Consider the following 14,022-nt stretch of genomic DNA (forward strand, 5'->3'; position numbering starts at 1 on the left):
CCGCTATGTCAACACGTTTCCGACGTACCTTGCGATGCGCAAACCAGCGGGAATGGTTCTCTCATTCCACGTCCGCCCTGGTATAACAGGTTTGGCGACCATAATGCCCGCAATAGGATTATCACATTCTATACGGCTTCCTTCTCTGTAATCTTCAACGCCCGAGAGAAGTGTATATATAGGGGACTCACTCTTGCCTCTTTTCTCATTGGCCCCTTCTCCAGCAGCAAAAACCTTCGCAAGGCAGTGACAAATAGCTCTCCTCTCGACACCTTAATCTTCCTTGGCCTTAAGTGTCCACTTTTGTATTTATATAAACGAAGCAATTGTATTCGCTGTCGTTGCTGCTCCGTCTTTCTCGACTTTCGCCCCGCCGTCTGTCACCCCTCTCGTCTTCCCGGGCCAGGCTCCCGGCAGCCCAACATTTCACTTTGGCGCCCATTGGCGCTACTTATAACCTAGTCGGAAGTTTCACGTCCGCTCGGACGACCAGGTATGTGCTCTCACCGACTACTACGAAGGTAGCTACAAGAACCCGAACTACAAGTGCGTGATGGATGCAACCAAGCAGCCTGGCTTCAAGTGTGTGTAAGTGCTGCCTGTGATTCAGCTGAGGCCAGACGCGTGAGCCGATAACACGGAATGTGACCAACCAACAGGTGACAGTACACGGCAACGAGTGCTGCGCTGGGAAGGTTTTCGCTTCCTTTGACGAAAAGCAAGGAGGGGGTAGCTTTTACCCTGGTGCTTCTGTCATGCCCTTCCCTATCATCTATCTGGCTCACTTGCTCTTGCTTCTCCCACAGAGCTGCAGCATGGCCTGCTCTTGCAATGGGAACCATAATTGCGCGGCTCTTACAACGCCATGACACTTTACAAACGCGGCGCTAATGCCCCGCCGCTCCAGCTGCGCGCCTGCGGAGATCACTACCGGTGACGGTAATGAGTACAAACTTTTCGGCTGCTACACCGACCGGCCTGACGACCATGATCGCGCTCTGCCCGACTTTTACAACGCCGATAATCATGACAATGACAATAATAATTGCGTGAATCAGGCTTCTGCCTAGGGTTCGAGTCCGTCGCCACTGAGTGGGGAAAACTCGAGCGACAAAAGAATAGTACCATAAGGCAACGATCGACCGTATATCCTATTCTTCTCGTATTGCAGGCAAGGAAGGCCACGCAGCCCACCAGCTCGTATCCTCGCAACCCACGGGTAATTGCGAATTGACGTGCACGAGCCTTGAAGGTTTGTGGAGACTCGCTGTGCGAGGCGACTCTGTACCAGCTCCAGACCGAGCCTTAGGCGCACATTGCTGGAGTTCACAATGCCTGGGCCCTGTGTTCATATCGAATGTGCTCCAGCCCACTGCGACAGCCTTGAAAATTGTATCGTGTACCATTTTGGCTTATTATCCAAAACGCTTGGACCCTTTTTATGCTCATTTTTCACTTGCTTCGATACTTATCTTGAGGGAACTTTTAGATTCCCTGGTTTGCTCGATGCGAACTCGACATTCGACGTCACATAGAGACTGCGATTTCTGTTGCAAACAGATTGGAACGTGAAGTATGATACAGAGAGGTGCTCAAAGCAGGTAGCGGAACTTCCTCTTGGTCAAATGAGCGGTCGATTTCCCGCCTTCGCTTGCCTGGGTCTCCTCGACCGTGCCATACTTGCGATCAAGCGCTCTGTTGTCGCGCGCGAGGCGCACGCGCATGGCGAGCGCGAGCGCGATGCCGACGAGGAACATGCACGTGCAGATGAGGTTGCTCTGCCAGTAGCGAGGGCCAAACTTCTTCTTCTGCCAGATGTAGCTGCCAGCGATGTTGCCGAGCTGCGAAAATGCGTTGATGCCAGCCAGCGCGACGGCTCGCTTCGTCGTGGGGCGATGGATCGTGTTGCTGATCCATGTGAGGATGACGACATAGCCGGCATAGGACGGCGCCATCAGGAAAAGGCCTACGAAGCGCGCGGCGGTGTTCATGGTCGATGCGCTGATGATGAAGCCAGCGATGCCGACAACCAGGGGAAGCGAGATGTGCAGAAAGCGCTCTTGGGTGGCATCGGCGTGACGTCCGTTGAAGTATACGCAGACAAAGGCAAAGAACCAGGGTGGGACCGTCAGGAGGAGCGTCTGCGTCTGTCCGTAGCCGAGAGTTCCCGTGAGCGTAGGGAAGAATGCGTCTGTCAAAGGAACGTAATGCAAAGGTCAGATCGGCAGAGGCCATATGAATCTTGCAAGATTGCTGCACAAATCCACTCACTGAATGAGAGCCCAGCAGTGACAGCAGTAAGCAAGACAGCAAGCAGATACACTTTCAGATCCTTGACCGCAAGCAGCAGGCCATGCGACGTGTTTCCGTGCCCATTCGCGTCGCCCCCACCCACATCTGCCTCGCCAGCATCTTCCGTCAAGCGCGCAACTGCCAGGCTCCGCTCTTCCTCGCTAAGGAAGGAAGAGTTCTCTGGAAAGTCGGGAAGAACGAAGAAGGCGATCACAGAGATGCAGACGGTGAGAGTTGCTCTTCCAACGAGGGAGAATATAGCTTTAGTCTCAGAAGGGTCCAGCAGACAAGCTAAGGACTTACTCGACAATGAACATCCATTTCCATCCTGCAATGCCCCTGAGGCCGTCCAACTTGAGCAGACCAGCCGCGATCAAGCCGCTGAACGCGTTGCTCAAAATACTGCCGCTGAACAACAAAGCCGTACGTGTGGCTAGTTCTTTCTTGGTCATCCATTTTGAGAGCAGGAATAACGCTCCAGGGAAGAATGGGGCTATTGCAAGTGAACGGCAAATAAAGATCATCAGAATGAGGATTCGAGCAGAGGAACGCACGACCGCTGGTCCTAAGTATCAGGAAAGCATACGGAACGCACCTTCTGCCATGCCAAGAACGATGCGTACGGCAAGGAGGCCTGAGTAGTTGTGCGTCAACGCTGTCATACCGGACACGATGCCCCATAGCGCTACGATGCTCGGGATGTAGAGGCGCGGTCGCCCCAGGCGCACGAGAAGGAGGTTGCTGGGGATTTGCAGCCTGTAATTCGTCGTACCAAGCTCTCAGGGACACGTTCCAAGAATCTGTATTTTACCTGATGCGATTGTACTCACGAAATATAGCCTACGAAGAGGATCGAGAGAGCGACGGAATCTGTTCACGTGAGCGAAGAGGGGATGGGCGTGGGTCCATGGGCAAATCTCAATCAAAAAGTCCCAGTGGCGGATCGAAAGGGAGACTAACACTGTGTGTCGGTAAGCTTGAGGTCCTTTTGCAAGCCATAGTCACGAGCTGCACTGATGTTGTTGCGGTCCTGAAGAAAATAAATCAATACGGATGTGAGCCACATTGTGCAGAAAGGTTCTCGATCGAACAGGGATGGTGGCTCACGAGGTAGTTCATGATATATAGCAAGATGAGTATCGGCATCATCCTGAGGTCGATCTTTCGAACGAGCTTCCGTTCGAACTCACGCCGCTTCTCGTCATTCGGTCTGCAATGCTCAAGCATGACCGCTTCCCGTCCCTCCTCGGCGACATCGAGAGTGGTGCTGCCCTGCTGAGGGTCATCGTAGCGATCGTCCACTTTCACCGTGCTGCTGCATGACTTGGCTGCCTGCTTGGCATTGGCGACGCGCAACTCGTTGGCGGGGGCCATCATCGCTCACCACACCAAAGTTGGGTTGCAGGCGGAGGATTTGCGCAAGGGGGGGTGGAGGGTGAAGATGGCAAGACTGTGGGGTCGTGGGGGTTTGGAAGAGTATCGAGAGTAAGTGTAACCGGAGTCGATGAAAGCGTTGGTTTTCGTATGTGCAAGGCAAGATGCGTGCGGTTGGAGACGAAGAAAGAGGCGGTCTTCGTGTGATGAGCTCTGGGGCCGGTGAGAACGTGAGAACGTGGGGAGGCGAACAGGTACACGGTGATCTTCTGGGAACAAGCCAGCATCGCAATGGAGATTGTGACCTTCGGTCCGACGCCATCCGCCGCCATCGTTCCTGGCGATTGGCGCTAACACGCCGGCAAGCAGGGCAGTAAAGCAAAGTGACAACTATGCAGACTGCTTAGCTCCAAGAGGACAGCAGCCAGAGCCCCAACCCCTCTTCTTTCGGCCGATATAATGTCATCCGTCAGCCAGGTTCTGACGAGAAGAACGGTATATTGTTTGTGTGGCTCGCCGTTTGCACGTCTACCTCGCGCTGACCACATAGCCTTTACCAGTTGTTACCCGTTGGTCGAGCCCATCGCCTCCTCGCTCGCAGCGATCCTGCGCATCGATTGGAGATCACAATCGCGGTCTCACCATCGAGCGCCTACCCCCCTTAAACACGAGCATGGCCCCGCCGTTGCACCCAGTCGTCGTCTCAGCGCCCGGCAAAGTCCTCCTTGCCGGCGGCTACCTCGTGCTCGATCCAGCCTACCCTGGCGTCGTCGTCTCCACATCCTCGCGCTTCTACTCGGTCGTCGAGGTGCGAGATGCCAAGGGCAAATGCAAATCTTCGGTGGCTGCCGGCGCTGAGGAAGACGCAGCAGCAGACATCCTCGTGCGATCACCTCAGTTCGTTCGCGCTGAATGGGGGTACAAGCTTCGCATCCGTGGTGGCACTGTCGCTGAAGGGAGTAGTGTAGATGTGATCCAGACCGCGTGAGTATCTGCGTGCTAGATGTCACGACGATGGGAAGCTGGTTTTGAGAACAATCATGGCTGGGCCTTGCTGTTTCAGATCAAGCTACAACTCCCCAGATGCTGGCAAGAATCCGTTCGTCGGCCTGGCGCTACTGTACTGCCACCGTCTGGCTCTCGAGCTGCTCGGTCTCGAAACCTACAAAGAGCGTATTGCGCAGCCTATCACCATCACCGTCGTCGGCGACAATGACTTTTACTCTCAGCGCTCGCAGGCGAACCTTCCCGTCGGAAGCGAACCATCAGAAAGGCCGAACTTTCCCAAAGCACCAACAAGCGCGTACCTTCGCTCGCTGCGGCCGTTTACACCCCTTGGCGTGCCAATACGAGAAGTACACAAGACAGGGCTCGGGTCGTCAGCGGCGATGACCACCTCCCTCGTCGGCGCGTTGCTTGCCCACCTCGGGATCGTCTCCGCATTGCACGCTGCCTCCTCTGCCACCTCCAATTGCTCTGCTTCCGCCGCAGGTGCGAGTCTCTCGACGCGCGACCTGGCGCTTGTTCACAACACTGCACAGCTGGCACACTGCGCCGCGCAGGGTAAAGTGGGCAGCGGCTTTGACGTCAGCGCGGCGGTGTGGGGCAGCCAGCTATATAGACGCTTCAAGCCGGAAGTCCTGCAGGCCGTGCTGGACGAAGGCGCTGCTGTGCTCATTGAGGGTCAACAGCAAGTGGAAGACAGCGTGGAACCCTACGGCAGCTCTTCGACAACAAGTAAGCGCAGGCTGTATGACGCGTTGAAGCCTGATAACCGCGATTGGGTGCCACTCTGTGCCGCCTCTGGCTCTTCGAAACATGCTCAAGGGGGCGATCTCATGAAGACGGGTGGACCAACAGCAACAGAGGGACTCGCAGCGCTGGGCCTCACTGTGACTGCGCCTTTTTCATCATCATCATCAACGGCGCCAAGCTCGTCGGAAGAGCACATCCCGCAGCCAGCGCCTTTGCACCTTCCCCCTCGTCTCGCGATGGTCCTAGCGGACGTTGACACGGGTAGCAACACGCCCTCACTCGTGTCAAAAGTGCTCGCGTGGAAGAAGGCGAAGCCGGAGTGGGCCAAGCAGCTGTACAGCGTTCTGGACAATAGCAACCAGTCTCTTGCGGATGGCCTGCTCGCGCTGACGCTTGGGTGCCTGAAAAACCGAGAGGAGTATGAGAAAAGCTTAGACATTGCTGCTGGCGTCAAGAGCGCCAAGGTGCGTACTTATAGCAACTTGCGCGATACATTCTTACGCTGACTCCCCCCCCTCGACTTCCGTCACCTCCGACCGACGGTGACGGCGGTCCTTGCATGCAGTGGGACGAGCTAGCACGAACGCATCCCTCACCGAGCCTGACGCTCCTCGTGGGCTTGCGCAACACGCTGCGCTCCATCCGTGCCGGAATGCGCGAGCTCGGCCAGCGCGCCATCGCACCCGTCGAGCCGGACGAGATGGGCGAGCTGATCCGCGCGAGTTGCGAGAGCGCACCCGGCGTGCTCGGCGGCGGCGTTCCGGGAGGTGAGCGTGAACTGAAGTAACCCGGCGTTGACCAGCGAGGAAAGTATCGCTGACAATGAGATGAACGTTATGCAGCGGGCGGCTACGATGCACTGTACCTGCTCTACATCACTCCTCGCGCCGATGCATCGCCGAGCGCCGATCCGCGCGCAACAGTCGAAAAGTTCTGGGCGAGCTGGCAAGGCCTCAGCGTCGGTCCGCTACTCAGTACGGCCGGCTCTTCCCTGTCCGATGCCATCTCCAGCGCATCAGCAGCCGCAGAAAACGAGGGCCGCGACGTAAAGACCACGCTGCATCCGGACTTGCCCGACTTGGCTCTGCAGTTCGGAGCGCCTTCCTTGGGCTGTAGTGGCCTGCAGCTCGTCAGTGTGGATCATGTTTGGGGCCTACGAGAGGTGCTTTGAGAAACTACTCCGCATTCTTCAGTGCTAGCAATACATTTAGTTGCAATTGCATTTCATTGTTTAAAGACATGGCTTTCGCCTTCATACTGCCCATGCGCTCACTTTCCGCCCTTCTTTTTACCGCCTTTGCCCTGGACAACCTGGAAGCCGGCGAAGGTGTCCCGCCTCGAAGGCTGAGACTTGAGCACGTCGCTGGCGCTTCGCTCCGCCGGGCGACCAAGACCAGACGCGCCAGAAGATGCAGCTGAGCTTCCTGTTGCGCCCAAGCCGCATCCTTGCGCGTCCATCTTGCGCTTAGCAACGAATTCAGCCGCGAAGCGACGCCCGTCGAGCGTGCTGCTGTTGGCATAAATGCTCTCGGCAATGATCTCGACGACATCCGGTGAAGGGTCGAGCGGGAAGGAGAGCAGCATGTCGACAAAGTCGTCCACATTGACGCTCAAGCCCTTGAGCTGCTCCTTGGTGTAGCGGACAAATTCCGGACTAGGGCCCGAAGAAGACAACGATCCTGATGATGAGGACAAAGGTGCGGCGGAGGATCGCACGGCAGTACCATTCGTAGGTGGCGCAGCGGCGACGGCAGGTGCAGGCTTGACGGAAGCCGTACCCGCGCTGGCCGATCGCTGCGGGCTAGCCATGGCATCAGACGACCGGTTGGATGGCACTGTACCGCTACTGGCGCCACCAACAGGCTTTCCCGAAGCGCCAACGACGCTCCACCCTGGAGCAGGTGCGAGGTTTGGCTGGCTGACGGCCCGGCTTGCAGCGCTGGCAGCCAAGTCGGCGTACGCCTTACCACCGGCCGCTGCAGCCTGTTGAGCGCGCGCCGCAGCTGCGATCTCCTTGGCGCGCTGTGCTCGCTTGCGTTCCTCCTCTTGGATCTCCGCGAGCGTCTTCTTGGTCGTCGACGATGTAGTTGTGCTCCACGCATGGCCGACGGACCCTGATGTCGGAGACGCGCTAGCTTCTTCTGTCTTACTTGCTGAGGAAGGTACGCTAGCGAGGCCCCAGGACATGGTGATCGGTTGGGCAGACGATGAAGCCGACGCAAAAGCAGCAGCAGCAGCTTTCGCACGGTTCGCTGCGGCCTGCCTTTCCAGGGCCTTCTTCGACTCCGCAGCCTTGAGTTCAGCCGCCTGTATTTCGCGCAGGCTAGGACTTGTCAGAGTAGCTGGCTTCTCCTCCGCTGCTTGAGCCCAAGGAGCCGGCTTAGCAGGCGTCGAAGGCATGCTGGGCTCGGACGTCGAAGATTGTGTCTGCTGAGAAGCGGCAGGAGTTGTGGCTTTCTTGAAATCATCAGCACTCATGATATTCAGATTACCGGCCATGGCGCTGGAAGTTCCGCGCGCCTTGGCTGCTGCGGCATTGCTGTCCGCCTCGGCGTTCTCTCGCGCCTTCCTGTTACGTTGCTTGCGCGTGGTGACGATTTGCATCTGCTGCTGTCCTTGATCGGCAACCCACTCTTCGCCAGGCTCGAGTGAGCCCTCAAGCTGATGCGCAGACTCGAGTTGCCCAGAAGCTTCCGGTTGCGGCTGCGGCTCCAGCTCCGGCTCTGCAGGTGCAGAGCCTTCAGCTATTGCGGCTGCTGGTGCAGTTTCCAGAACTGGCTCCGTCTGCGCAGGCTCGTCGGCTGCGGCGGAGGTAGCGGCTTCTGGAGCTGGACTTTGTGAGCGCCGCGGTGTACCGATGGCGTCGGGTACACTTTTGAGCTCTGCTTGTTGCGTAGTCTTTGGCGTACCCGGCGCCGCACCCCAGGCGTTCCACACGCCACCGGCATTGTGCTGCTGCGCCTGTCGCTGCTGCTGGGAGCGCGACTGTTCACTATGTTGTTGAAGTTGTTGAAGCTGGTCTTGAAGATGTAAATGATGCTGTTGTTGCTCAAGGAAAGGATGCTGCTGTTGCTGTTGAAGTCGATGCTGATAAAGCTGCTGTTGCAAAAGTTGTGACGGCTGCACCCCACCAGGCGGTAGCCCGAAGGGCGCCTGCGGCAGCCCTAGACCTTGCGTGTGCGCATATCCCCACGCATCCATGCTGCTTCCCGTCCAAGGCTGCTGCTGCTGCTGTTGTTGCTGCTGCTGCGAAAGCGAGTGTGGCATCACCATGCCAAAAGCTGCAGCAGCGGCGACGCGCTGATCGAGCGGCATGCCAGCGCGCAGCTGCTGCTCCATGATATGCTGGCGGCGCATCATAAGGACGTACTGCTCCTGGTGGCGCAGCTTTTCCTCAAGACTCATTTCGCCAGGGATGCCGAACGGGTTGGCCGGCGCCAACGATGCCGGCGGGGGCGGCACCAGAGCACCAAATGGCGAAGGCTGGCCCGGGAACCCCGGAACGCCGTGCTGCCCAAGCATCGTGAGCGGGCTCTGGAATACGCCGACGGGAGGCGCAGCATGCGTGTCGTTCAAGGGCCACGGCGATAATGTGCTTTCTTCGGCCGACGGTGCGGGTACCTGCCCGTCGCGCTGTTGTTGATTCTCCTGCTCCTGCTGCATTTGCGGCTGCAGGTGATCACCCTCATGCTCTTGCAGCTGCTCCTGCTGTTGCCCATCTTGCTGCTTCCCCTCCCTCTTGGGCGGCGGCAGCAAGAACGGTTCGACGGAGTTATCAACCTCCTTGATGACCTCACCGAGTGGCCTGAACTTGTCCTCCTCGTCACGGCGCACGAGCAAGTCGGCTTTAAAGTAGCTCTGTGCATACCACTCCTGCATGTTGTTCGCATCGAATGGGCCTTGCACGCGGCCCTCGTAGTCCTTGTAGTACCAGAACGCCCGGTCGGGTGACCAGCCATCCACCTCACGCGCCGCCTGTCGCTCCTCCTCCTCCAAGCGCAACGCATCGAGGATCTTTGCTTCGTCCTCGAGGTCCTCCAGACGCTGGTGGTGGTGCTGCTGCTGATGCAGCGCATTCGCAGTCGCAGCGGCACTCGAGCCCAGTAACCTTTCGTGCTGATCAGTGACGGAGGATGGCTGCGCAGAACGCAAGGTTCCGGAGACGGGACGCTGGGGGGAATGCAGAGCGATGGGAGGATGCACACAAACGTCAGTTGCATGCCCGGAGCACGGTGCCAGCATGCTCAGGTCATGAGGCGCGTCTCACCTTTCGCTCAAACACGGGACGTCCCTTGCCAAAGCCACCGCTGTGATCCGCAGGCGGGCCCATCGGCCCCTCGCCTGGCGCTCGTTCACGCTTGTATCTTGCCGCCCACGAGGAGCCGGAGATGCCTTCTGACTCTTGGCTGCGCGAGTTTGGAATAGAAGTGGCAATGGCATTATTTGCGCCGGCTACGGCGGTAGAGTTGGACTGCGAAGACGCGCGCTGCGTCGAGGGACGAGTCCAGTGGCCGAAGCCTCCGCTGCCGAAAGTAGCCGCTTCGGAGTCATCCCCGCCTCCGCCGCTTATCGTGGGATTGGGAGAGCGCGGAGCTGACGGAGCAAAAACATGGAAGGAAAGGGAATCAGTGAAAGTCATTTCGCATGGACATTCTCCCGTTGGGTGGGGTGGGAATGAGCTCCCCGCTCACCTCCACTAGCATTACCACCCTCGCTGTCCTTCCGGGTCCTGCCTATTGGTCCACCCAGCACGCCACCCTGGAAGCCCCTTGGCTTATCCCCAGCACCAGCAAGGCAAGGCGGCGGTGGACCATTGCCGCTGCCAGCGCCGCTTCCGGCAAAGGTGCGTTGGAGGAGGCCGCTGCCTGCTGCCCTGCCGTCGCCAGATGCATTCGCAGAGCCTCTTGCATTCAGACCACGAGCGGGCTCGTTAGAAGCATTGCGGAAGGGCCCAGTATCGCCGACGTCGAGGGCGGGAGACTTCAGTGGCCCATGAATCTGACATGCCGTGAAGGAGGGGAGCAATGGAGCCGAACATCTCGTCAGTCTGCTGCATGGCAAGCGAGAAAGAATGAAGCTTGCGCGAAGGAAAGCGTACCTTCCGCTTGGAACTCGCAGCACCATCGGTATTTTGTCCTGCAGCACTACCCGTGGAGTGTGTAGTAGCAACGTTCGGCTCCGCGAAAGTGGCAGACTTGCCAGATCTTCCGAGACCGTACAGACTCAAGCCAGACCATGCTCTTGCGCCGCCCCCTCCTGCTACTGTCCCTACCTCTTCGGAAGCCGAAGGGCCATTGGCAACAGAGGTGCCACCCGAAGCAGCAGCAGCAGCACCAGCACCGATGCCGATGGCGCCGTTCGGAGCGGCCGAAGCAAGAACATTGCCAAGTGCTGCACTGCCACTTGCGCTGTGATGGCTCCCTGCGCCGCTCGCTGCTGCAGCAAAGGAGAAAGCGCCGGGAGAGGCAAAGCTCGGGCTGAGAATGCCACTGCCTGTTGAGGATAGCCCTGCTTTCGGCTCCAAGCCCGAGGCGCCCGTGCCAGCGCCGGCGCTGGCAGAGGAGCTTGTGCGACTGGATCCGTTCGGTACTGTTCCTCCTTGAGTCTGAGCACCTGTGGCGACCCCTCCGGTTGTTGCTGCGGTGGGTGCGCCTGGCTTGGTAGAGCCTGAAGATGCCTTGCGCATCCACTCGGGACCAAACTGCATTGGTCTTGAAGTCATCGTGCCGGTCAGTCGACCTTTTTCCCTTTGCTTCTACTTTTTCCTGCTGAGTCCCGGTGAGTGTTCCGCCCCGATTGGCTGGAGTGGTGATGATTCGCGAGAGAGCACGAGCGAGCGAAAGTGGGTGGCAAGTGAGGCGGTAAGCGTCTAGCAGCGAGCTTTGTTGTGGGTGCGACGACGCATGAGAGACGACGAAGAAAAGGCCAGGGATGATGCGACGATGTGAGAGAACGACGACGACGTTGTCGAGGACGGAGGGTCAGCCTGGCGATCCTTCCGAGACTTCGACTGACGTGGTGCCACGCAAGATTTCCTTATGGACTACTTGGTGGCCGACTTTTGATGCTCGTGTTCCGCCCGCCCGCTCGCGGGCGGGCTCTGTCTGTCTGCCGCAGTTGGGGGCATGCTGTTGGTAAAGTAGGGTTGCCGTTACCCACACTACCGCTCGAGCCACGTGACGCGACGCGAACGCGAAATCGCTCCATCGCAAGCTCGTCTCTCGTTAAGAACACGCATAGGCACCCAGCGCCTGGGCCAGGCTCGTCGGTACCTCCTTACCAGTACCACCAGCGAACGCTCCCCCAGCCAGGCGAGACAGCAAGCAGGGCAGGAGGCCCCGCTGCCGAGCTGTGCCAGCAGTGGGCTGCCGCCGCCAAGGCACGAGCTCGCAACATGTCGCAGCAGCTCCTGCGAAGCCCACGATGTCGACCCAACGCAGTAATTGGCAAGGTCGTCCCGTTGCTCCTACTCGCCTATGTATGGTGAGAGGAGGGAAATCCGAGTTCCTCTGCGTTGAGGGTGTCCCGTGTCTGGCCCAGAACAATGCACCACTAACTTTAACCCCCCTCTCCCCCTTCTCCACCCGCCCGACCACCCGACGTACCACGTAGCTCGACGTATTCGCTCGTCGTCAAGGTCCATATCTGTGAACATGTACATGGAGGAGGGCAGGCGGCGATTTAAAGTCCTGACTTTTTGCACTGCTAATACTCGCCTCCAGATGAGCATGTCTTCCTTCGGCAGAAACGACCCCTATTCGCCGTCAGCTACGGTGCCATCCTCCATCTCCTCTTCGCCCTCACCGTCGTGGCCTACCTGCGCGTCTTTCGTGCTCACACCCTTTGGCTCCCAGTCCCACCCTTCTGCTCCTCATTCAACACTGCTAGGCCCGGAACCAACGCCATCAGCTGCAGGAGGAGTACCTTGAGGACCGCAACTGTCAGTGCGCTGCAATCAGCCGTGGCTCTCCTCCACCGCTTCTCGACCGTCTTTACGCCATTGCGAGTAACCGCGACGCTTCCCGGCCTCCCTGACGAAGCGGACTTCGAAAAGATCAGACGCGACATGCTGCACCAGTGTGCACTGGACGGTTCTCTGATGCGCTGCTGGCGCGACGGTTGCAAAGGCCGCTGGAAACCTGCCAGGTAGGTGCATGCAAGCGAGCGGATCTTGGAGCTCATGCTGACGCTAGGCACCGTGTACATTTAAGGACACGGCATTGCGGTGACTGTCGGACATGCAGGATTGGGTTCGATCACCACTGTCCATGGGTGAGTTCACGCCTGACCACTCACATCTTTCCTCCCCACCATCCTCAGTTCGCTGACACGCACAATGCCTCCCAGTTCGATGCCGACGTAATAGCGCAGCACACCATGCCCTCCTTCCTCCTCTTCCTCCTCCTCGCGGCCCTGCTGCTCATTCTAGCACTCGCGCCCCTCGTGCACGGGGCCTACGCCGATTTCAACGTACTGCTCCACGTCGCGTGGGCGCACCCGCACATGCACACCCGCTGGTGGCAGCGTCGCTGGACGTGGTACGGGGGCCCGACGCTGCGCTACGGTGGCGCGCTTGTCGTCGCGGCGCGGCTGCTGCGTGAGGAGGCGTACCCGAGCAGAGGAAGAGGAGAGAGAGCAGCATCATTACACGCCCCCGTCACGTTGTCCATCGCCGCGCTGCTGACCGCAGTGGCGCTCGGCCTGCTCACAACGACGCTCCACATGACGACGCGCGGCGACCTCAGTGTGGACGTCATGCGCCAGAGGGCGCACAGCGCAGTGGTTTCGCAACAAAGAAGAAAGGGGGAGAAGGCACGCGCACTAGCAGCAGCAGCAGTGCCACAAACATCGTCGTCCACCGCTTCCAATCTCAGCCCCACCATGTACTTCTGGGTCCCTCTACATCTTTTGTCCGATGGCGCTGCGGGCGCGGGCACGAGGCAGCAGCCGCATTTGGACGTACCGCGGACCATACGCGAAGCAGGTGGCATCGTCGTGTCCACCACGGCCGATGGAGGAGATGAGGAAGCCGTGAGGCCGTACGACTGGGGCTTTTGGCGGAATCTACAGCTGATTCTCGAGTGAGTGGACGCCAGAAGGCGCTTAGGATCAAGTCCGCTGCTCTTGCCACGCGTCTTGACTTGTTTGACTCTCGTGCCGCCCCCACGCGCGCTGCAGGAAACCAGCGAGGCAGAAGGACGCGATGCAATGGCCCATTTCCCCGGCTGCGCGCCAGGCGCTCGTCGCTCGCGCCGTTGCAGCCGTCAGGGAGATGGACAAGGAAAAGGGGTCCTGATTCGCTCGTGGAATCCACACAAACTGCTCGCTCTCCTTCGCATGTGGCAAAGCGACGGTATACCGCCTGTAATGTAGCTCTGCACTCTATTTCGATGAATTAATATTAATGGGTCGCGCTATAGTGTGCATGGTAGTCTATACCACGACAAGCGGCAGTCGCCGCCTCAGAATAAACCCGGACTGAAGCGAGATGACGAACAAAGAAGAGGAGAGCGGGGCAAAGTGGTGGAGCGTCTATCGCCGCTGAGGATCAGGCGCCAAGATCCTCAGCGGCTCCAGCACCAAAGCAGAGGCGGGCTGACG

The 14,022-nt window shown here is 58.8% G+C and overlaps 4 protein-coding genes across 4 annotated transcripts; 2 read left to right on the forward strand and 2 right to left on the reverse strand.

Moving 5' to 3' along the window:
- Positions 1–1,592: 1,592 nt before the first annotated feature.
- K437DRAFT_226684 (MFS general substrate transporter) lies at positions 1,593–3,519 on the reverse strand (the record flags this gene model as incomplete). The annotated part of the gene is made up of 7 exons (XM_013386309.1): positions 1,593–2,191; positions 2,272–2,531; positions 2,596–2,785; positions 2,888–3,048; positions 3,123–3,162; positions 3,253–3,322; positions 3,400–3,519. The coding sequence occupies 7 exons, from the start codon at positions 3,517–3,519 to the stop codon at positions 1,593–1,595; spliced, it is 1,440 nt and encodes a 479-aa protein (XP_013241763.1).
- Positions 3,520–4,225: 706 nt separating this feature from the next.
- On the forward strand, positions 4,226–6,630 carry K437DRAFT_258190 (ribosomal protein S5 domain 2-like protein). The gene is made up of 4 exons (XM_013386310.1): positions 4,226–4,650; positions 4,730–5,885; positions 5,987–6,188; positions 6,264–6,630. Exons 1-4 carry the CDS (start codon positions 4,340–4,342, stop codon positions 6,590–6,592), a joined length of 1,998 nt encoding a protein of 665 aa, XP_013241764.1. The 5' UTR covers positions 4,226–4,339; the 3' UTR covers positions 6,593–6,630.
- K437DRAFT_258191 (uncharacterized protein) lies at positions 6,601–11,370 on the reverse strand. Its single transcript, XM_013386311.1, has 4 exons — positions 10,520–11,370; positions 10,113–10,419; positions 9,689–10,014; positions 6,601–9,591 (listed from the first exon to the last, which is right to left on the reverse strand). The coding sequence occupies exons 1-4, from the start codon at positions 11,141–11,143 to the stop codon at positions 6,691–6,693; spliced, it is 4,158 nt and encodes a 1,385-aa protein (XP_013241765.1). The 5' UTR covers positions 11,144–11,370; the 3' UTR covers positions 6,601–6,690.
- Positions 11,371–12,198: 828 nt separating this feature from the next.
- Positions 12,199–13,808, forward strand: K437DRAFT_171766 (uncharacterized protein). Its single transcript, XM_013386312.1, has 4 exons — positions 12,199–12,567; positions 12,633–12,693; positions 12,769–13,502; positions 13,600–13,808. Exons 1-4 carry the CDS (start codon positions 12,488–12,490, stop codon positions 13,715–13,717), a joined length of 993 nt encoding a protein of 330 aa, XP_013241766.1. The 5' UTR covers positions 12,199–12,487; the 3' UTR covers positions 13,718–13,808.
- Positions 13,809–14,022: the final 214 nt, after the last annotated feature.

Source organism: Tilletiaria anomala, assembly GCF_000711695.1.
Source record: "Tilletiaria anomala UBC 951 chromosome Unknown K437scaffold_78, whole genome shotgun sequence".
NCBI lineage: Eukaryota > Fungi > Basidiomycota > Exobasidiomycetes > Georgefischeriales > Tilletiariaceae > Tilletiaria > Tilletiaria anomala.

Coding starts and splice junctions, on each gene's coding strand:
- K437DRAFT_258190 (XM_013386310.1), top strand. CDS start 4,340: ATGGCCCCGCCGTTGCACCCAGTCGTCGTCTCAGCGCCCGGCAAAGTC. Junction 4,651..4,729: donor GTAGATGTGATCCAGACCGC/GTGAGTATCTGC, acceptor TTGCTGTTTCAG/ATCAAGCTACAACTCCCCAG. Junction 6,189..6,263: donor CGGCGGCGGCGTTCCGGGAG/GTGAGCGTGAAC, acceptor AACGTTATGCAG/CGGGCGGCTACGATGCACTG.
- K437DRAFT_171766 (XM_013386312.1), top strand. CDS start 12,488: ATGCTGCACCAGTGTGCACTGGACGGTTCTCTGATGCGCTGCTGGCGC. Junction 12,694..12,768: donor TCGATCACCACTGTCCATGG/GTGAGTTCACGC, acceptor AATGCCTCCCAG/TTCGATGCCGACGTAATAGC. Junction 13,503..13,599: donor AATCTACAGCTGATTCTCGA/GTGAGTGGACGC, acceptor CGCGCGCTGCAG/GAAACCAGCGAGGCAGAAGG.
- K437DRAFT_258191 (XM_013386311.1), bottom strand. CDS start 11,143: ATGACTTCAAGACCAATGCAGTTTGGTCCCGAGTGGATGCGCAAGGCA. Junction 10,420..10,519: donor CTGCGAGTTCCAAGCGGAAG/GTACGCTTTCCT, acceptor ACGGCATGTCAG/ATTCATGGGCCACTGAAGTC. Junction 10,015..10,112: donor GGGTGGTAATGCTAGTGGAG/GTGAGCGGGGAG, acceptor TTGCTCCGTCAG/CTCCGCGCTCTCCCAATCCC.